Source organism: Falco rusticolus, chromosome 6 (assembly GCF_015220075.1).
Source record: "Falco rusticolus isolate bFalRus1 chromosome 6, bFalRus1.pri, whole genome shotgun sequence".
NCBI lineage: Eukaryota > Metazoa > Chordata > Aves > Falconiformes > Falconidae > Falco > Falco rusticolus.
This window is the reverse complement of record NC_051192.1, coordinates 47,707,386-47,731,097: the sequence shown is the minus strand read 5'-3', so window position 1 is coordinate 47,731,097 and position 23,712 is coordinate 47,707,386. Positions and strand designations below refer to the sequence as shown.

The 23,712-nt window shown below is 40.1% G+C and overlaps 1 protein-coding gene across 3 annotated transcripts in view; it reads right to left on the bottom strand.

Annotated features, from left to right (window-relative positions):
- The window catches only part of SHPRH (SNF2 histone linker PHD RING helicase), a 55,096-nt gene extending 33,683 nt beyond the window's left edge, over window positions 1-21,413 (bottom strand). For 2 of the 3 annotated variants that reach the window (XR_005104797.1, XM_037391152.1), the window contains exons 1-13: window positions 21,258-21,413; window positions 18,447-19,118; window positions 17,945-18,074; window positions 12,763-12,981; window positions 12,401-12,479; window positions 11,462-11,612; window positions 9,631-9,736; window positions 8,879-9,135; window positions 7,755-8,450; window positions 4,140-4,391; window positions 2,656-2,734; window positions 711-874; window positions 368-624 (exon numbers count right to left, since the gene is read on the bottom strand). Coding sequence is in view for 2 of the 3 variants with exons in the window: in XM_037391152.1 (XP_037247049.1) it covers window positions 368-624; window positions 711-874; window positions 2,656-2,734; window positions 4,140-4,391; window positions 7,755-8,450; window positions 8,879-9,135; window positions 9,631-9,736; window positions 11,462-11,612; window positions 12,401-12,479; window positions 12,763-12,981; window positions 17,945-18,074; window positions 18,447-19,088 (3,032 nt within the window). In the remaining variant the exon portion in view is untranslated. The remainder of the gene's footprint in view (window positions 1-367; window positions 625-710; window positions 875-2,655; window positions 2,735-4,139; window positions 4,392-7,754; window positions 8,451-8,878; window positions 9,136-9,630; window positions 9,737-11,461; window positions 11,613-12,400; window positions 12,480-12,762; window positions 12,982-17,944; window positions 18,075-18,446; window positions 19,119-21,257) is intronic. The other variant, XM_037391151.1, reaches the window with a different exon arrangement.
- Between the last annotated feature and the right edge of the window lie 2,299 nt (window positions 21,414-23,712).

Here is a 23,712-nt window from a genome sequence, read left to right as displayed (position 1 = left end):
CATGAGTTTTCTAAGATGAATAAAAAATCAGTGGGCTTATTTAAAACTGAAAAAGAATCTGGTTTGTTTCAAACTCTGTCACCTGCAACACCATCAGTATCCATCAGCATCGTAAGGTTAAAATGTTACTGCACTAACAACTGCCTCCCAGTATCATAGTCTTTTACACAAGAACTACATTAACTACCCTACTGCATCCTACTCAGCTTCAGAGGTCAGATACCTTGGTGTGCCATAGCTGCATATTTAACTAAATAAGCTTAAAATTAAGCTTGTTTGAGAACTGTACAGGATCTTGCACTGCTGGAGACAATCAGAGTTTTTGCTTTGGATAAAGCCAGCCATTTAAGAAGTGACAGAAATTCACCTTTTCTGTAATGGCAAGAACTCTCCCCGAACAGCTTGTGGATGACAGCAGGCCTGCCTCAGCCGCAGCAAAGGGTACAGAATAGAAGTCACAGTCCTTCTATCTAGGCTACTAAGCTTAAGAGTCCAGTCTGAAATCTTCCTGAGTTTTGCCAATGCATCCTGGCAGCACACCTCGTGCTGGCGATGATAGAAGTGTCTCTCCACAGGAGAAAAGTGAAGCCAGTGTACATTTTCTGTCTGAGGAGGGATTTGAATCTGCAATTAAAAAAGAAAAGTAATTTGCAAATAAAGGTATTGATAAATGTTGTTCAGGAATTTTAAAAGCCAAAACTCTTATTTACTTGGTCAATCACATCCTTCTTTGCTGATCTCCACATTATTTTGGCAATTAGACTGTAGAGAGGCCGGGGATTTTTCCTACAATAAGGTCGATATAAAAGCTGGTCCCACCAATGTTTGACCCAGTAAGGATCAACTCCAAGAAAAAGGACTAATCCGTACAGATCTGCCAAGAAAAGAAAGTGTTTTAGTACAGTGTTTGTGCTCTAATACTTCACAATATGCCTCCAAAAAAATTACATTTCATACAAAGGTTACCAGACATAAAGCAACTACATCCTGGCTGTCATCTTTCCACTTGTTTTCCAGTCATTCCCTCACCAAAATAGGTAATTTGACCAAGTGGAGGACGACTGAGGTTCTCTCCTTTAGCTAGTTGTTGATTTTCATAGAACTTTCTGGACTATAACTATTTGTGAGACACTTCCCTCTTTTCAAGTTTTCAAGAGCAATGAACGTAAACCTATTCAGAGCAGAGGTGAGAGGTAGAAATTACATGATTGCATATGGTTAACTGGATTTGCCAGGTTTTTCTAAAGCAATACTGCTCAGTATCATTACTTCACAGCCTGCTGTGCACCAACTGTCTGTTGCCCACAATCCTAGAAAGGGCTGCAATTGAGAAGACATTCACTTTTCTACTAAGGCATAAGACATTAACAAAACACACTTTTATTGTTTTCTTACTAATTGAGAGATGGTTCAGAAACCCATCATTCTGGGGGACAAAATTTAAGGACATACTGACTTTAAGCTCATATCTAAATCTTACTGGAAAAGATGAGAAATGCGAGACATTCACCAAATACATCACAGACCAGGGGAAGAAAAATTCTAAGAATTATTTCTATGCAGGAAGCAATTTTTACCCAGACATTCTATCCCATTTAATTACAACACTGGGGCACAAACTGAAATCAGTCAGCAGTTTTCTCCCCTCTGTGATGGGGGCTGCCTCAATATAGCCTGAGCACCTGGCCAACACGTATTATGGACAACGTAACATTTCAGATATGTATAAATCAACACTATCATACATAAGGACTTGAACAAGTTAATCATGACAGTCAAATGAATCACTTCTATAGTGTTTGCTTTATTAACTATGTATTCTCACAACTACTGTGTGTATTTATAAATTTAATCCATAATTCCATAATGAATTAATCTACAATATTGACTTTTATAATAGCTTGGTATCTGAACAATACTTCACAAATGCACACAAATGCTTACACCGATTTATCCACCTTCAAATTGCCTCAATGTGCACCACATATTTCTAAATCCAAAGAACACAGGGAGATAAAGAAGTTACTCTGTTTCCTTTCTTTTTTCTATCTCTGTATGAAGCCTGTCTACAGAAACTTGAGTACCTCACAAAAAAGACAAGATAAATGACACCTGCTAACATACAGCTCCCTACGCCACTCATCTCAATTCATTAAGTCCTTACATAAGGACTTAAGACAGTTTCATAAAGCTTTAGTACAATTTTTAGAATTTATATTCATGGCAGCTGATGCCCACAGTAGTTCATACGGGGCTATGCAAAAAGCAAATACAGCTTTGCTTGCTGTATTGGACAGAAGGGTTCTGTAAGCAGTGCAGACCATCTTTAGCTGCAATAAGGAAGGGTTAATATTTACCCACTTTACTAAGTGAAAATTGGAGAACAGCCTTGAGTCAGCTGTTCCACCATACAGCTTTTCTCCTCAAAGTATTTGCTAATTCAGGGAGATAAAAAGATTTCAGCTCTGCAATTTTTGTACTGATACATTTATTTATTGATGGTTTTATTACATTCTTAAAGATTATTGCTTCCCAAGTCAGAGCATCTAAAGAATTCAGAGAAAAAATAGCAGACATTTTAACTGCTTCAAACCACTACACCTAATTATCAGCACAAGAAAAACCCACAGAAGACACTGCTACATAAAATCTCACCTTCTAATCCTCGCTGCACAGGAGTGCCACTGACACACCAGCGATTGATTCCACTTAAGCGGAGTGCCATTTCAGCAGCCTAGCAAAAGAAGATAGAACCAACAGTTGGAAAGGAAGAACGGAGTGGAACACAGTCTGTAAAGATGTGGACCTTATTTTTAAAAGGTCTGAACATTTTTTCAGTATGTGATATTAGCAGACCTGTAAGCAGCATTGATACAATATATTATAAAAATGTGTATAAAATTACTGTACTGAGCTTTTTTGAGGGTAACTGAAAGCTGGTAAAAGTCATATCCACTTCCAAATAATTAAGTGCAATTAAGGTGTATTGGGTCTGGCTGAGCCCCACGGCAGCCCTCACAGTGCTGTGCTTGCACTGGTAGCTAGAAAGTTGGTGATACCACACCAGTGGTTTGACTGCTGCTGAGCAGCGCTCGCACAGCATCCAGGCTGCCTCTCCAACATCCCCCACCAGCCCCCAGCAGGCTGGGGGTGCGTAAAATCTTGGAAGGGGACACAGCCAGGACAGCTGACCCGAAGTGACCAACAGGATATTCCACAGCATACGACGTCTGCTCAGATATAAAAGCCAGAAGAAAGGAGGAGGAAGGGGAGGGGCAATCATTATTTACAACGTTTGCCTTCTGGAGCAGCCACTACACATAATGAAGTCTTGCTTCCCAGAAAGTGGCCGAACATCACCTGCTGATGGGAAGTAGAGAATAAATTTTCTGGTTTTCTTCACTTCCACAAGCGTGACCTTTACTATTGCTTCATTAAACTGCCTTCATCTTGACCCGTAAGGTGGGGTTTTTTTTTTCCATCTTATTTTCTCCCCTATTGTTCTGCTGAGGAGGAGAGTGATAAGAGTGGCTTGGGAGGCACCTGGTATTCAGCCAAGGTCAACCCACCACATACAGGTTCAAAGACGACAAACAGCAAAAGAAACAGTATGTGGGGGAAAAAAAAACCAAAACAAACAATTAAAGCCCATAATTCATTATGTAAGTAGCATTTTTGTCTTCCTGTCTTGGGCAAAAAGACTGGACAAATACTAATTAATCACCCTCTGCAGACTACAGCCCTAGAGTTTGCAGACAGACTGTTGACCATTTTAGCTTCTAACTCAAAGGATGTATCTATGCCTCTGAATCACGTCACCGAATAGGCCAGTGTCTTGTCTGAAATTATCAAACACCATATACAACGTGATGACCTAGTTTTTTGAACTGTCGGTATAGATTACGCTAAGTATTTTTTGAGGTGGGTATACTTCAGAGTCTGCCAAAATCCCAAGAGAAGAACCACTTACTAGTAAATAACTCCAACAAAAAATTCACTTATAAAGAACAAGCTGCAAGGACAAATTACCTGAGTGCAATGAACGTTAAGAAGGGGAGAGGGAAGTTTATTGTATTATTTACAATAAGCTTGTCAAAACCTTTTCAAGTTAAATAAATTCATGACCAGGAACGTCATACCTTTGCAGTAGTGCATTCAACCATTTGTGCTTCATCAAGGCAGATCCTCCACCACTCCACTGCTACCAAGGGGCTGGGAATGGCCATGTACCGCTTCTGGTTGCGGAAACGGCGCCCATCTTCACTGTTACTGTGGGGTATATCTACATAGTTCAGTTCAGTGCGGAGGACATCATATGTGGTGATAACTACCTCCTGCTCTGCCAACATGTGTGGCTGCAAAAAGCCATGCTTCTTCACGCCTTGATACACCTACACAGATTTGTGTTCAATAGCACAATAGCAAAGAATGAAGGTAAGAGCCACTTCAATAAAAATTCTAACACACCCATACAGCTTACAACATGCATGCTTTTAGCAGTGTTACTCATATAAGAAGAAACTGTTCATAAAACCTGTATTCATATAGTAGCATGGTGGGAAATACACAGAAGTAACACCAATAATAAATGCAATCCAGACACTGATGCAAAATTTTTTATGTATGATTATTTATATTTTTACAAAACAAGCTTTTCCTCCTTTGAAGAAAAACAGAAAAGGACTTCAGTATTTTCTACAACAGTTATCTGTTGTAACAGTTACTTTGCAAAATTAATTATTTCATAATGTTGTACAGAGCAACATTATGTAAGTCAGTGTTACATATTCAGTCCTCTCCTTCTTTACCATAGGTATATTACCTTTCTCCCCAATGCCCCAAAAATTTCATGGATAATTAAGCAAAGACAGAATTATGCAGCAAAACATTTAAAACCCAGAAATGATACTCTGGGTAATGTTTTATCTACAAAAAAAAAAAAAAAGACTTCTACAGAGACTCAAGAGAAAGAAAGAATACCTAGTAAGAAACAGTCCCTGTGCATCCACAGAATATTATTATAAACCTTTCATGTTGACATTTGTTCTAATATCAGAAGTATTTTTCTTATCTCCCAGCATTTTAAGCATAAAGCTTTTTTTTAAGTGTAATGCTTTTTAAAGCATTTTAATCCTTTGGAAACATACTACAGTTTAAATAAAAAAATTAACAAGCTACACCAAATACAGTTTAAATAAAAAAATTAACAAGCTACACCAAATATCTTACTACGTGCTTCCCCAGGATAATATTCTTTATCTAAAGAAAATAAATACAGCACGTAGTACGAGTCCCAGTATACTTACAATACCAAAACATGTTAAAATTTCAAATAATATGTGGTACAGTACACAATCTATTTTTAGAATAGGAGCAATTCCTCATGTCCTGGATTTTCAGGTACTAAGAACAATTATTACTAGAGCTATGTATCAATCGCCTTTTTTTTCCTTCTCATACAAACTTTTTCTCTTGCTCCCAATTTACTTCAGGAACCTACTTCAAAATTACAGGCATCCATTGCTTACTTTAAGAGTTTTATCATTACCTACTCCTTAACACTCATCTAGGTCTGTAGGTTAATCACAGTATTAAAATAAATAAGGCCTCCTTCTGACAGATACAGGAATATCCCTATCTTTTTTAGCAAGAATCTGTATTTTAGTCTCATCTTGAAATAACTAGCATCTTTCTATTCGTCTCTCATTCTGCAAGTTCATGATTTATCATATAAGAATGCACAATCTTGCTTAGTGTTTACCTGCAACTACCTACAAACACTTTTACCATTTAAGAAAATCACAGTGTCTTTCAGTCCCTCATATGGGCACAAACTTTATCACTCTCAATCACACAACCAATAGTTAAAAATACCAAAATTAAGGTGGCACTATAAAACCTTAGTTGATTCCCCCCCATCTTTACCCCTTGATGATCAGTATGTGATTTCACATTTGTTAATTTCACTGTTAACGGTCTTTTTCTTCAAGTAATAATCTTCCTTTATGTTTGTGCATACGGCAACAGTGTTTCTGTCAACTGGAAGAAACACTTGCAGAAAATTTCTGTTCAGCTTCAGAGTGTGACAATGGAGGACGTGCAACCAAGTCAATGCACATGAACAAAAGAGAAAGAACGAAAGAGGAGGAAAAAGAAGGGGAAAAAAAAAAAGAGCATGCTCACTGAAGCAACTGTGAAGAAGAAAAAAAAGTAGCTGTCGAAGTCTAATGATCTCTTCCATAGTATTTATGAACAGATTTTCCGGAGGTTTGTAACTTGGCCAAGTGTTGGTTGTTTTCACAGCGGCAGGAAAAGACAACCTGCCACAAAGCAAGATCTACAGATAAATTTTAATTTCTTTGTCTATTACATAAAGCCATCAGAATTTCCCATGGGTTGCAAGCTGGTGGAAAAATAAAAACCACCCTTTGCATGCAATGCAAAGCCTGTTAACATGAGAAACTAGTTCTTTGAAATGTCTGCACTATTTTCACGTTAATGTTACAGAAAAAACCCAACAAATTCTCATTTTGAAGCAACACTGAAAGGAAGTCTGGATGACTTATAGTTGGCAGTTAAAAAAAATTGAAAACAGTGTCTTAGAATGGAAGGTGTTACACAGCTTAACATACAGACATGCGGGATTTAAGCTCTTTTACTGTTACCATGTAAATCTATTTCTGACAGTTTTCATCAAAGCTGGTATAAAACTTGGACTGGATCCTAAGAAAACTGTGCAAGTTTTACACATTTGTTAGCTGCTGCACTAAAACTAATTACACTTCTCACACAAATAGCTCACCGGAAGCCTAGAATTCACGTATACATCGGGCATCTATGCAGCATAGCTGAAGACATCAGATATATCCCTGAATACAAAGCTTTCCCTCTTCATCAATCTGCTACTACTATTATTTTATTCAAAACAGAAGGGATGTACGGTTCTCAGAGTACTTTATCCTTACAAAGGTTCTTGCCTACTAAAAATACAAAGGACAAAACTTGACTACATCATTAATAAAAGACAATGGCTACCCTTGAATACTGCGATAACTATATTTTAAAAAATCCTGTATAGCCATAGTTGCTATATGTGTAATTATTTTATACACATACAGCTATTAGAAATCAAGTAAAAGGACAATACATGGTCTCCAGATGAGCAAGATCCTAAAAGATATGGCAGATGTTATAGACACTGTGCCCCAGTTGCAAAGGTGTTATTTTCTGGAAACACCAAGGCCCAAGACTTCTCTTGTAAAGCCCAAGAACCAGAAATTCACAAGCACACTTTACCTACTGAAACATTCGATTTTATCTAGAAAAAAAATGAGAAGCAACTGTTAGAGAGCTGCTTGGGTGCAAATGTGAGACAACACTACCAGAACAACTATAGTTAGGCCTTTCTAAGTTCCTTGGTAAGCTTTCAGAAAAAAACAAACAAACACACAAAACCTTCCCTCTCAAATCACCTGCTGTTGCAACTGCTCAAAATTTGCTTCCATTTGATAGATACCTAGTCCAATGTATCACCTCCCAGTGACCAACTAATGAGATAAAAAATGAAGAACTAAATGCAGCCAGTCTTTCTGGGACACCAATGCACCATGTGATGCCAAAACATAGGTCTAATAACAAGAAACGCACAATTCTGACACAGAGGACAAAGAAACCCCCGAACTTTATGTGATGCGTCAGACAGGAAGCCCCGAGCCTTGACAAAGTAGCTCGCCAGAATATGAACACAACCTTACCAGAACTCGAAGAGAAGATGATCTTACATGCCTGTTGATCTCATCTACCCACTGATGACAAATAGAACTTGGAGAAATGATCAGAGTTGCTCCCGTGGAAACAGGTTTCATTGCCACAAGGCAATGGGGACAGTAGAAGGGCTTGATCTTCAGGTTTTCCTCTTTGTAGTTTACACATTCCGCATGCTGCCATAAGTAACATTTCAGGCACTGCACACGAGCTTTATAGTCAGCCAACCCAAGCTCACCACAGATGCATTCAAATCGGTATTCAGAGGTGTTAAATGGAAATACAGAACTGCTATGTTGTATGTTACCGCTGGCATGTTCTTGGGAATGTGAGGATTGGTCCTTTGGAATTTCCTGCTGGACATCAGCTGTAGTTTTTGAAACATCAAAATCAGGATGACTGCTCACATCACTGGAGACAAGGAGGCTGCCTTGCAAATCAGGAGACTTTGGGACCACAGCTTCCTGCTGCACATTATTCTCTTTTACAGAGTTCTCACGATCTGCTTCAAATTTCCTGTTATTTTTGCTAGTTGTACAATAATCATGTTCTTCCATGGTGATATCCACCCGCGAAGGGATTTTAATGACATTTTCAGAAGTGACATTACTATTTCTTGATTCTTTGGTTTGAGTTTTAGCATCAATCAGCTGCTTCTTCTGAACACTTTCTGAAGACCTTGCTATCTACAAAGCAAAATTAACCAAGAATATACAGACTTTCTCCTCACCTTTTTTTTTTAATGTATAAACACATCAAGACACAGATATTAAGATTTTATATTAATTTCCAGTTTGAAGATTTGGTTAATATTTACCAGTGTTCAAAAGACAACTTCACAGAACAATACACCACCAGCTCCCACAACACTATTTTAAAAGATTTATGACAGATATAGTTAATATTTTAGGCCCAAATTTAATCTACTTATGATTTCTGCTTCTTTGTTCATGAATGTCAAAAGTAAATGCTTCAATTTTCTTCATTTTTATCAATAAGCCAGTGACGCTGAAATAGTGCACACAGACAACACAGTTGACAGTAGCATGCAATTGGTAGAAATAAGATCTGCATTTGCAACATTCTTTGCAGTAACTACAGCAGCATGTTTTACCTGCTCTTTGGTTCTCTCTCGCTTCTTCTGTTCCTTGTAATTCTTTCCCAGCCTGAAAGACCCAGCCAGACCATGTCCTTTGACTTGCTCTACTACTCGTTCTGCTATTAGTTTTTCTAGAGTCCTTTTGAGAAGCCGTCTATTTCTCTGTATGTCATACCGATATATAGCACTGATGTACTTAAATATTGCAATAATGGATGCTCCTTTCTTCACATTCATTTCCTTGACAGCTGCTAGTATCATCACTCGTAAGCCTGTATGTAGAATCAATGCCAAAAAACTTACAGCTCAGATAAAATGAAAGTTGCCTTGGAGAATGCACATCAAGGGAACTATAAACACTGTGTTCATCCAAAAAATGCAAAATAAAGACAGGCAGGAGTTTTGACAATGCTTTACTTGAGGTAGCCCTACAAATCACTGTTTTTCAATGATTCTTAGACAATAATGAATAGCAACAGAAGCCACTCTTTTTTACCGAAGTTTATAAAAAGGCAGTGTATTTCAGTTAAATGCATAAACTCTTTTACAACAACCTTCAGTTACATGGAGCTCTGTAGAACAGAGTTCTGAGTTGGTAACTTTTAACTGTGGATGACTGTAGCATTGCAATCCTCGATCAGAGTGCTCAGCAAAAGAATAATTTCACTCTGCAGAACTGAAGAGTAGTCTTGAACTCATAGTCAGCAGCCAATATAAGACTGATGCCAAAAGCAAAAGGTATTTTAAAAGTCATCAAAAATACTTACTAGGATATTGTATTTTTTCCTTCAATTTAAGCTCCATTTCCTTTGGTTTTTTCTTTTTATTTCCTTCCGAAGGTTGAGGTGGAACAAAGAAGTTCACGAGCTTACCCTAATGCAGACAACATTAAATAAGTTATTAGCTCACATTTCTTCACAGTCATTCTAAACTTCATTAATCTTTTCACATTTGAAAATAAGCATAAGCTGCTACAGATGTGTAGTCTGATCTCACAAATTTGCTCAGATAGCTCATTTTTAGTGTACAGAGTGATACCCCATTCAGTTCAGTTTCTCAGCAAACTCTTCAGCACCTTACGCTGACAGAAAAAACAGCCCTGTGCAAGCCACTTGGGTCCTCCGCTACTTCAGAATTGTTGCAGGACTGTAGTGGTAAGTGATCTAGGTTACTGATGGGGGAAGGAAAATATGTACTTAATATGTAGCTAGAAACACAAAAGGAGGTACACAATATAGATTGAAAAGCCCTAGTCACCTGTGTAACAAGTCAGTTGCTTTTTAGAGACTGCCCCCCCCAAATTTACTTAATTATTAATGATTCAGGAATAGTGATTTAATTCAAGGAGATGCATATTGAAGAACCAGGACATAAAAAAAGAATCCCAAAGCTGGAACAAATGATTCTATGATTAACTGGATTAACTGTTATAGCTGTATTCATTGACACATCACTCTGCCCTGTCCAACTGGTTTCTTTGCTGAATTCTTTAACACTAACTGCAATAAAATTCCAAACACTGTTTGAGCCTTACGATGAATTGAAATACTTGGAGTAACTCTGACACAAGCCAGGAGTCATTCAGAAAGTGTCTGTTGGAATAAAGCACTTCTGTTTTCTTTTTCTTCAGGACAAAGTCATTTTGTGTTTGAAGACAAGAAAAATACAGATGAAAAGGGGTCTTCTGGATGAGTGGAACAGTACCTTTTAATCACAGACAATGTCACGTAATTCTGTTCATAAAGATCCTAAAATTTTAGCTAAGTGTTTGTCCCAACTACTCATATGATGAAACAGTTTCTAACTCCAGCTCTCCAAAAGCTATGGTCTCTAGCTATTGCTGCCAGTTGATGTCTAGATGCTTTAGTGCCAATACTCCCTTCTTCACACTCCTCAGCGCTGACTCTCTGATACATTTAAGAATCATCTTATTATCTTTAGAACTGGGTCTTTTTAGCTGATAAAATTACAATCAGGCAGGAGATCATTATGAATAGATGTACAGTGAAATGGGCTGCCATCAATTCAAAAGGATGGAACTCACAGAAGTGGCAAAAGTTTACTTAAAATTCTCCCTGCAGGAAGAATTTTTGGTTTTAGTGAGTGTGCTAAGTTTTCACAGAATGCACAGATGAGGAAAGTGAAAAGATACAAAACTAAGCCCATTTATCATATGAAATAGAGGAGGAGCAGAAATCTTTATTCACAGAGTTTAAATCACCCCTATTTTAGCACAGAATGCACGTCCAATGGATGTTTGACACTCATCAACACAATGAAATTAAGGGGAGAATTATTTCCAACATTGTACACTAAGTTACATATTTATACACTCCTGCACTGTGTGTAAACTACCAGCAGCCTATTAAGAGTGCAGTTGCCTGCTAACACTCTTCAACAATGGCAAACTATCAATCACTTCTCATGCAAACCATTCCACTATTTATGCCACCAAGTACCACCTCCTACAAAGCAAACACTTTCACTGTACTTTAATCCAGCTTTAGACCTGGACCTCTATAAACCAGAAAGCAACAAACTCAAGAGAAGTGCATTTCCATTAACTCTTCGTACTAAATCTTATCCTGGTTTTCTTACCTCAGGTAACATCAGATCATCTTGTTTAATGTCTGGTCCAGTATGAGTCAGAATAAGAGCCAACACTTCTACTGTTTTTCCAAGACCCATCTCATCTGCTAAAATACCTCCAGGCCACTGGGGTCCAGCAATTGGATACTCACGGATAATACTAAAATTCAAGTACATTCCCAAATTAAACTGTAGCATGGTGTAACAGAGAAGCACATGTTCAGGGACACACACAGCATAGCTTCAGCAAGGCAAAGTTTCTAAGGTGAGGCATTATCTTTTATTAGATAAACTGAGACTGACAAAAACTAGCAAGTTTTTTGGGTGTACAGACCTGACCGAGAGGAATTCGTATGCCAGAACTTTTTGGATTTTTTTTCCCCTTAACAGGCCTCACCTTCCTATACCTTAGCATATCATAACATTTGTCTCCAAACTATTGAAATACATTCATGTTCACATGTTAAACATCTGAAAGTTATATAGGGAAAAAATAAAAAGCAAACTAGTAATCAAAAGGTTCTATTCTAAACAAATTAATGAGAAAAATGAAATAGAATTTGTAATGCAATACTCAGCATTAATAAAAAGCATTATAGTACCTCTTTCCTTTAGACTTTAAAAACATTGGACCAGAAGGTTGAAGCCTCCAATGCTCTATTTTTTTAAAAAAAATGTTAATCTTAAACCCATAAATCTGTACCAAAACTAAAAAAAAAAGTTAAGAATGTCTTCAACTTGAGATTTACATATTTACCTGTGCTTTATATACTCCAGTTTGCCTTTTTTTTTCCAAATTAAAAATATCACTGTTCTACTCCTTCAGTTGCTAACTGAAAAATGACAGTTATGAATTATCTCATATCCTCAAGGTAAAAGCTGCCAACATGGTTTTCAAAAAGTACAACCCTGAGGCGTTCTCAGAAGCAGGTAACTATAAAAACATACCAGCCTGTAAATGGATTATAGTAGATTTTTACTCCATCCAGAGTGATGACCTCCCGCCATAAGAAGTGCAGTCCATTTTCTATGAAGAAAAGAGTTCATTATGAGGTTTCTCTAGAAACAGCATACCGCTTAAAATTGCTCAGCCTTACTGCGACTTTCAGAGACAAAAAGCAGACCTCTACCTCCACAGTGCTTCATGACCAACAAGATACAACTGCTGTTCAGCAAAATTTAGTTTATCATTTAGGGTACTACCCAAACAACAGCTTTTATAAAAATGGCAATGAAATCATTAACAAAGCTTCAATCAATACAATGCCACTTTCCTCAATTACACCAGTTTTCCAGACTCATATACTTGCCACTGCTCGGAGTGCTTGCAAGGTTCTCTCGGCGAAGCATCCAGTTCACAGCCTCACTTTGGTATGGCCTCAGAATAGGAATTAATGCAGGATGCTGCACATCCTCTCTCAGTAAGTCGATATCCTGCTGATGGGTATGCCTTACAAAGTCATAAAGCTCTTCAATATTTTGTCGCTCTAGTTCCATGTCAGACTCTTCCTCATCTTCCTCCAGCTCATCTGCGTACACCAAATAATTCAAGACATGCATTATCAATCAACCGTGGTCAACACTTCAGTAAATTTTGCTGCAATACATTTATTTGAAATATGAAATAACATGTTTCAAAATATCATATGAAAGCAAGCAATGCAAAACATCATTTAAACGTGCCATGGCTGTACCTGACTCAGCTAGGCAGCAGCAGGAAACAATGAGCACTACTGTCCCAAAATTTAAGATTAACACACTATGGCAATCACAGAGGTATACATAATCAGCAAAGCTGTTCTTTTAGTATTTAGGGATAGAGCAACCAGACCTTATTTATTTAACCAAGACCTTCCACTAAACATTTCCAACTGATACAGAACTACAAGTAACTCACATTTCAGACTTAAATGTTAACGAGTTCATGATCTTCTAGAAAGCAGAAAAAACACAGCGGGCTGTCAAGGATTTGTGTATTTTTCATGAAACAAAGCCTTTCTGGATAAAATAATGTATTAAAAAACCCACAGGCGATTCTCTTCAATGAGTTTTCACATTAACTTTAAATTATCTATCTGGATAAAAAAATTGTAGCAGTAGGACAACATGAAATTCTCACCACTTGCATCATTACAAAAATTCAGACAAGGTACTTTAGAAATTAAAATCCTACCTCAAGAGAAGCATGTACCCTCTAGGACAGAAAGCATAGCCTTCTTTTTTATCCTCTAGGAAAGAAAGCCTTGTGCTTATTTGTTTTTCACATGAAGTGGATATATGGGCACACACAGAATTTAAGCACGATAGAACAAAAATTCATGAAAAATTAAAGGGTCAGCATTTTGGGATATAAGATGAGGGAACAATGGTCTTAGAGGACAAGTTTTAACAGTGTTTTAGGTCTCAAATTAAAAACATCAGTACCAATACCATAGCTGTACAGTTCTACAGTTCAAAGACAAGACGGTAACTCCAGCTAGTATTGGAGGTAAAGCTACCTTGCAGTATTTTTCTCAAAAAAAACCAACCCAAAAACATTTAGAAGCAAGTCAAGGCCAGCATTTTCAACACAAAGTGACTTTAAGGTATATTTAAAAGTATAATATACTGATAAAAAAAGAGAAAACAGCTAGCGGCAGGTACAATTAAATCAAATTATAATAACAATGCTTTCTGCTAACAAAGAGGAGATGTACCTGGCACAAACATCAGAGAGCTTAATCCTAAAATAAGGTTTGGGGCTGCTATTAGGACTCTCATGGAAAGCAAAAGCTTTCTTTCATTCAAGTGAATAGTGAAGGTGAAGAATGGTTTCCAAAACAAACAGCAGGAAATTATGTGCCTATGTATGGCAGCCAGGAGTGCCCTCATCTAATCCTTTGAAGTCAATGGAACAATTCCAGGGCTTCACGAGGAACAAAAGAATTCTAAAAGACATGAAGTTTCTATAAATCCATGTTTATAAAATAGACTTGCAAAGAAGGCAACCAGAGTGCACGTGTAGGATTATTCACGTTCCAGCCAAATGAAAGCACCAAGCAGAACATGCAGCTTTATATATTACAGAACCATTCCAAGGGATCCTCTCACACACATTCCTCACTTCACGGAAAGAACAGAGAAATCAGAGTGATTGCAGGGTATAACTTTGATCGATGAAGTTGATTCATAATGACACTTATCATTACACTTGGTAAAGTAACAGTTTTCAAGTCCCACATTTCAGAGCTTAATAAATTGACTTCTGTATAAACTAAGTAATTCCAGAATTTTACATGAAAGAAAAGATTACAATATAATGTAAAATGTTCTTTTCATATGACTTGGTATGCTTTGTCCATACCTTTTTGTTCATTCTCTCAAAGATAATTTCCCCCCCCTGATTAAAAAGTTCATGTACCACAGGGAGTTTTAAAAGGACACTAAGGAAGTTACTCCTCTCTCAGTTACTTATTAAACAGTGAATATTTAATTATGCTTTCAACCATAACAAAACGTAATTCAATTACATAGCTTTTGTTTCTGGTTTGTTTGGGTTTTTTTAAACCTTCAAGAAACAGATGGTATTACACTACCTGAAAAATCAATTTCTCTGATAGGTTTCATCAAGTATCCTACTTAATTCCTTCAATGACTGAACTAAAGTTCCACTATTGAACCTGCAGTAGGATCTTTACATTTTATCTGTATGGCAGTTTCCAGGTTGCTGTATAAGACTATCTGCATCACTGAAAATGTAATTGTTTTCCTCCTTTATTATGGATGAATAGAAAATTTGTTGCTTCACATTTGGTATTAAAAATTGCCATACAAAGACCAAAACCCTCTTCTTTGTACAAAGAATTTCTTCTTCTTAAGAAAACTGAAGGAAGATCGTATATGGTCTATTCTATTGGCATGCTACTGCATGTGATACTACAGTTCCATGAGACTATGGGAAAACAAACTCCGAAACATTTACCATTCACTAGAAAAGCAATTAAATAGGCATCTTTTTTCTTTAATTAAAAAAAAAATCAATTACGCAGACCATTTTTTTCATATTAAGAACAAAGCTAGCTGGATCTATAGGTGATCTGTGTCTATGCGTTCACTGGAGCAACAAGAACAAACATGCAACATTATACAGCGGATAAAGGATACAAACTATTATAAAACCAGATATTTATTAAAGCAAACAGAGATCCTTGTGTGCAACTCCATCAATGTAAGAAATTGTTCATCAATGGAGATAAGAAGCCTCATCTTGGAATGCTGCGTAGAGTCCATTTTAGGTGTATATTGCGAGTGTTAAAATACATACTTATGTGCAGTTTTACAAAAATTTCAATTTATTCTGTTTTAAAACAGGTGAAATTCAAACACAGACTAAGCTGTTAGAATTTATTCTAACATAAATCCATTTATGCTTCTTAAGAACCTTCATCACCGTAGAATCAAGGCTATATTACTTTATGCTCCATCTGTACTTAAAAACTGTTAGAAAATGTAACTGGTTTCACAGTGTGGAAATATTTATCTACATTAAATTTATACTGAATCTCCATTGGTCAGCCTGCTTGCAAGCTTTCAGTTGTTCTTCATCTCTATTATGCTGAATAAGACATTTAAAGTTTGTTGATGATGCCATCTCACCAATCGTATTTCCAAAAGCATTAGGAATACATTAATAATAACAGAATACATTAAGCTGCACATGCCTTGTGCATCCTTTGTAGGACTTGACTGGTGACCTTCATACATACTCACAACCATTTATTTTGATTCTCCGCACCCTTTATTTAGTTGTTTACATGGCATTCATTGCTGTAGAATCAAGACTATTATTATTTTACACCACATCAAACTGCACATGCTGAAAAAGTTAGAAATTTTACCAACTGGCAACACAGCTCCTTTAGGAGCATGAGGGGTTGAATGGCTTTGGAAAAGATAAGTCAAGGTATAACAACCCATTGCTCAGGTCCACATTCTTGCTCTAGTAACATTCAGGGGCATATCTTCCATTTCAGACGCTACACCACCTCTTCAACTGTAAGCTATACTGAATCACACAGTCCGTAAAAATCTATTCTTTAGCGTACTGAGGACAAATGTCCCAGGTTCCAGCAGAAAATTATTTTTGGTTCTCCAAATAGGTCACTATTCATTTTGTCTGTGAACAGTACCTTTCCCCAACTCTTCCACAATAAGAAGACTGGCAGAGAGGCAAACTGTGCTTCCTGCACATTTTATTTGAGCACTCTTTCAAATGCCTTAGTCATCTCAAGTCTACAAATTCTCAGGAGATATTCTACTTCTAATGTATTTATGATACCACATTTCTCTTTTTGCATTTAAAAATATTATTATTCATTTCTATATCTTAAGCTCTTTATTCTTCAGACTTCTTTTTGGATCTGCTTCAGTGTGCTTTTAAACCTAAACTGACAAGTTGCTATAGTCAGATTACTTCAGTTTTTTGAAGGATGACCTCTTAGATGCAGTATCTTCTCTTCCCCACATACTAAAGTTATACTGGTCCTGGCCCTTTCTTGGTATATCTCGTCTTTTCTGACAGTTGTGCATTTACTCTTTGCAGCAGACACGGATGTACATATTCTACCGTTACCTCTTCCTTTTAGCTTCTCTTTAGCAAGCTGCCTAATTTTTTATACACTTCTGCCTTCTGAAATGAAGTACACGTATTGGGGGTGGGTGGGTGTGCGCTATGCTTCTGTTGCTTCTGCAAAAGCATTAAAACTCAGTGTATTACTGTCACTGTCATTGAGTCAGTATTCAACTAAGATTTTGAAGCCATTCTACACTGAGGAACAAGACAAAGGTTGGGTTTTCTTAAGTTTCCTAAGCCATGACACTATAAAGTGGTCATTGATCACTCTATAAAAATCTGTCTCTCTACCCAGTATAATCTGGCAAACGTATCTTCAATTTCAAAATGACAACAAGGCCCATATTTATAAGTTTGCACTGGTGTAATTTTAAAACTGTTGTAAAGGCGCATTTTGTAGTACTTCACAAAATTTCTCCTTGGCTTATATTGTAAAGCAGTTATAATGTAGTCACAGTTGTGTGTTAGGCACTAACCAGGAACAAAAGCTTTCCAAACTTAATTCATGGTTCTTTTAAACAGTTCCCTGTGTAACTTAAGACAAGCTACTGTAGAACTGTTCAATCAGCCAACAAGAATCAGTGAAAACTGTATTTACTTGCAAAAAGGTAAGGACTCAAACTTCTATGTGCCTCTGGGTCTTATCTGTAGACAAGGAATATTATATCACCTGTAATTTGACCATAAACTAATCATTATCTGGCCATTATTCATATGCTAACACAGAGAGAATCACTAATAACATTACCTTGAAAAAAATTACCTTGCTCTAGATAGAGGAATAACTTATTATTTTCACTTACATTTAATACTACTGAAAAAAAACAAACCAACATGCTTTAATAACAAAAATTAATCAACATTCAACTGAATTGCATTACCTGGAATTAAAAAGCTATAGAACTTTTCCATGAGTTTTTGGATCAGCTGATTAGCTTTCTTGGGTCTCCCACCTCCATCACTGAGAAACTCTGGTTTACTTAGCCCAGCTTCCAGAAGGTAAATTCCAACCTGTGAAACGGTTATACAGTTAATCATTTCAATAACTGTTAGAAAAGTATGAAAATAACAGCAGTGCTTTGAAAATTAGTAGACAGGCAGATATATCCATTAAAAATCACCACATAGAGGATACAGAACACTGCAGGTAAAAGCTTCTGTGATTCCTTTGGGTAACGCATTACTAATGGTGCAAAAGTAAAAACAGATTTTTAGGCAAAAACATACTGAAGACATTCATAAAGGCAAGCAGAAACTACATATTTTCATCACATTATATAAATGCACAGCAGTTGCCAGACTTTGTTGTTCTGAGGTTTTTATTTTATATTTCAAACAAACAAATGAACATTTAAAATGCAAAACAAATATATTAACCCATACCTTTAAAACCTGAGCCTCTCCAGGTCTTTGATAAAGTCCAATTATCTTTTTCTTTTGCAGCCATCTCAAGCCTTCCAATATTTCACCACTTAAAGTTGGCTCCACCAAAATACGTTGTTCATAAGCACCCAGGTATTCTTTTGTTTCATTACTGTACTCCTCTTCACTTCTTTCATGAACACAAACCTGTAGCTGATCATCAGAGTCTCCTCTCATCAAGGTAAAGCTCCTTTCATGGAATTCCTCAGTCAGAATTTGCTCAGAAGGAAGACGAAGAGCAAATTCTCCCAACAAAGCTTTCCAGGACCCATCTACACGATATGGCAAGACTATAATATTTAGCTGTACTGACACAGGAGTCAAGATGGAGTAAGAGTCTTCCTCATCATTAACTGTCAAAAACTTAACAGATTTTGAGCCACTACCTTCTTTCTGAATGAGATCTTCATCAATGCTATCATCATCTATAACAATGAAAGATGCAGAAGAAGTGCTTGGACCTGGAACGTGGTCCTCATCAGTCAGTTCATCATCTAATGTTATCACCTCATTTCTCCGGTCTTCATGCATATTCCAGCAGAGCTCTTTCTGTTTCTCCTCATCTACTTTTGATGGAGGTGCACGTTTTCGACGACTACTCATTTTGTCGTTTTCTTCAACAGTATTTTCAGTCTGCGAGATGAAGTAAATTAGTCAGCAGTAAGTATTACAAAAATCAAACACTGACACTGAAATTTCACTGTGCAGTAGCTGCTGAACTTGCAAGAGGTGCACTAAGAAATCCAACTGTTCAGAAGAGACAGTTTTACAGCGCCTCCCCTGTCCCTGTGCCATCACACAAAGCTGGACATGAAGCATTTGCCTTATACTACTACATCTTACCAATTTGCCAGACAGCTACAGACAGAGATCGACAAGAACACTACATTTCACAGCTGTTACTCAGAATCTTGTGTGAAAGATATAAAAAGAGAAGCAGTGGAATCCCTCAGAGGCGGGGGTGGAGGAAGATGGCAAAAGAAACTCCACAAAAGAAAGTGCAGGAAGTACAGGAGATTTGGGGGTGAGTGTGGGGGAAAACACACACACACAATTCTTTCTTCCTTTCAAAGCCCACATTGAGATGAAACTTTAAGCAAACCTAACACAGGGCTAGTCTGAAGCTGCCACTACATAAAATACGGTTTAGAGCCTCAGCTACCAAGTTGTGTCCTTAGAAGTCCCCAGTGACCTTGCTACTAGTATTGAATACTTTTATTTTCCCAGGAAACTGCATCCTGGAATGTGGACATACAAACTGCTTGCAGAGGAGGGACTATTCTATTGTGCATTTCAGCAGGACCAGTCAGCAAAGTAAATGCATACATAGTCTTACTGATTTTGACTAACTGCATAGTGAAGTCAAGCTACACACAGCTCCTTGACCAAACCTGGGCAGTGAAAAGATTTTTGTGGACAAAATACTAGAAAATAAAACACACATGCTAAACACCACACATGAAAAAGATTATGAAATATCAGACCTATCTGGCAAACACATACTCAAAACTACAGGCTCATACTTAAGTACTCAAACTAGAAGTAGCCTTTTAAAAAAAAAAATACTGTTTTTATAAGAGGCTTGAACACAGCAATAGATTTATGAACTCATATTCATCAGCACCGTCTTTATGAGCAAAGGCAGGAAAATATTTAGATATCCTTGTCAATTCACCTTCTGCATACAACTTTTTAAAGCATGTATGAAGATGAAAGGCAAATATTCTAAGCTATAAATCCAGTATCCCACATCCTAATGTTAAAGGGCTTTATGTTGGAACAGGCCAGAACTCCTAGAATTCTGTATAATTTTAAAAGGGTCCTATAAAAAACACCCAAACAACAACAACAAACAACAAACTTAAATTTTAAAATTCATGAAAGCCAAAAGAAACATTAAGAAATATACAAATCTTGCTGTGTTTGGCTTTCGAAGCCAACAGAACTACGGGAAGGAAACACGGGATTTTTTTTTTTAAATAATTTCACATAAATATCATGCACACCGCGCGCTGCTGACAGCAAGCGCAGCCAGCCTCAGCGGCGAGCACCGGGATCCCTGCGCCACCAGGTCTGCGTGTGCGCACCGGCTTCAGCGTCACACGCCGCTGTGCAAACCGGGGCGAGCTGCTGTTTGCGGAGAGCTGTTCAGAACTCCCAGGGCCGGGGCGGCGGACCCACGCCGCCAAGCCGGCACCTGCCAGCACACGCACGCCCAGCACCGCTGCGGCCCGGCGGGGCAGCACCGCGGCCGGGAACCCGCCACGCCAAGCGGCCGGCGGCTGCCACCCCCCCGGCTCTTGCCCCGGCTCCGCCGCCAGGCCGCGGGCGGATCTCGCCGTCCCTAACGAGGAAAGTTACTTGCAACTCGTTAAGGAGACACCAGCGGCGGCGGCGCGCACCCCTCGGCAACCGGGGCCAGATCTCCCGCGGCACCTGCCGCCGGAGAGGTCAAAGAGGCGGCACCGCCGCGCACCCCCCGGCCCCGGTCACCACGCGGCCCGCGAGGCCAGGCGAGGAACGAGCAGCCGCCCCGGAGCGCCCACCGCGCCCCGGGACACTCACGCAGGCCCCCGGGCCGTCCAGCCCCGCCGCGGCAAGGCCGCCCCGCCTCCCTCCGGCCAGCAGGTCGCCGTGCGCGCAGGGCGAGCAGGCAGGCGGGCGGACTGGCCACCGGCCGCCCCCCCGAGCCCGGGGGCGGCCCCGCACTGCGGCCCACGGAGCCGCGCGGGTGAGGGGAGAGGGGAGCAGAGCCAACCGCCGCCGACGTACCGGAGGGGTAACGCTGCTACGGCCGCCCCGGCGGCCGCGGCTCCTTCCCCGCTCGGGGCGGGCCCCCTCGCGCAGCGGCAGCGGGGGCCGGGCTGGGGCCGGCGGCGCAGGACGCCGACGCCGCTGGCACAGGCTGAGGGGCCTCCCGGGCAGCGGGGGTAGGCGGGCACGGGGATGCGCGCGCACCCGCCCTGGCCCAGCCGGCGACCAATAGGGCCGGCGGAAGGTGACAGTTCCCCCCGCCCCCCACGCCGGCCGACCGAGCAACGGGAGGGCGAGGGGCGGCGCAGGCGCAGGCGCTGCCCCGGGCAGGGGGGCGGGAGCAGCGCTGCGCGCCCTCAGGGGGGCGTGGCTGAGGGCGGGCCGGGAACGAGGCTGGGGTGGCGCTGGCGGGCGGGGCTGGGGCTGGGGCTGTGCCAGCGGGAGGGGGCGGCCGCTTGGCGGGGCCGGGCGGCCGCCCGAGGTCTAGTATCGGCCTGTGTTGCCTAGGCACGGCCTTACGACATAGTGAGGAAGAGGGGGAATGGCCTGGGTTACACCCGTGAAAAACGAGGCTAGAGGGTACTGGGGAGGTTAAAGCCCCACCTCGGCTCTGTGAGGTATTTCAGGTCTCTGCAACAGGTGTTTGTGTCAGGGGCGATTCACTAAAGGCCACTTGGGGGAAAAGTAACGAAAACCTGTTGCCTTGAGTGACTTTAAGCATGAGTACTACACTGACAGCCCTTGTGTCATTGCTTTGAAAGATCTCACTGGGTTTATAAACTCTCAGGGAGCAGAGGAGAAGCTCTTCTTTCCATGGCCAGTCACAAGGGAGGGTGACACTGAGAAACTATTTGTCATAGTGGTAATGATGGAAACCTTGATGAGGTCCATGAGGTGAAGCCATGTTGACAGAAGAGGGGCATGCAAACATCTGTTAGGTCATGTGGCAAGAGTGATATAAAGAGTGGATTTCTGGGCAATTAGCACTGCAAAAAGGCAAAAACAGTCCAAATGAATTGTTAACAACTATTGCTTCAGTAAAAACTAGAAAAACATCTTTCTTCTGAAACGCAAAAAGAGCTGTAAATATGCGAATTGGAAAGCCCTTTACAATAAGAAGGTGTTCTTGTAGCACTCCTTTCAACCATTTGTTAGTATTTGTTTTTACAAATTAATTCATTACTCGTTTGTGTCAGATTTTCCACCATTTTCAGCCCTTTTGGAAGGGCAAAGCCCCTGTGGGTTCAGCGGAGCTGCTCAAAACTGTGGTGTGCAGTGGTAAAGAGAGCTTTCAGAATGTTGGCCCTTACGCCACAGTGGTTTGGCTGGCCCTTGTGCCATGGTGGTTTGGCTGGTTTAATTCACAATGTTTCATTTGCTACGTGAGCATTTGGCATTCCTATATGAAAATTCACTTAAAGATCATCACTCAGTGCTATGTTGCAACAGTAAGTCACAGCAGAACAGACACAAAGGGAAGACACTCCAGCGTATGTTGGTAATAAATAACAGCAACCAAGGGGATGCAAAGTGATCAAACCTGTTTTATGGGGAGGTTCCTGGCCCCACGGTTTGGTGGGGGCCGTGGTTGGGCAGGGCTGTGGACAGCCAGAAATTGGCCCTGCTGGGGCAAGAACTGACAGCCCCAGGGGCTGATGTGGGGTGCTGGGCTGTGAGGGAGCCATGGGTGGCTGGGCAGGGACAGTCAGGGCTGGTGGTGCCCTGAAGATGCTGATGCTGGTGAGTATTTGCTGGTGCTGCAAGCACAGCTTTACTGCTAGCAGATTTTCTGGCAACTGTATGAAGAAATTGTTGGGGAGGTGGCAAAACAGGTAGTTTTGCTCAAAGTAGGAAGAAAGTGCTGTTAGTTCAAAAAGCTTAAGGCCAGACCTGGATCACCCTGTGGGCGCAACTAGTGGCTTGGAGTTGTCATGGGGGACTTTCTGTCTTCCTCCTAATGAGAAGGTCTTGGTAAAAGATCCTGATCCTCCTTTTTTTTTTTTTTTTTTTTTTTTTAAACGGAGCCCTTTTATTTCTGGATGTGCCTTTTGGGATTTAGCTGTTGACTCAATCGGTAAGGTAGCAAGCAGTTGAAGTAGTTGAAGTTATGTGCTTCTTTAGGAATTTATGAAGCAACCATGTTTCACTCCCACCTCCTGGCATGCAGCCATATGCCTGGGTAGGCAGCTCCCTTTAAAAGGATGACATCCAGGTTCATATTGCAAGATGTGAACATCAGATTTTCCCATCCTGAACTGGATCTCTCGATGACAGGAGTCAAGGCAGCCAGAGTACAGCAGCTCCTGTCACGGCCACTGAAGTGAGGGGGTCACAAAAGCTGTATGCTGTCAGTCTGGGGCGGCGTGGATTCCCCCTGTGTGGGATCTCAAATGCGGGACTCCTCATGCAAGCGTTCTGTACCTGCTGTTGATGACTTGATGGTGTGAAAAAGTCCCACCAGTGACTGCTGCTT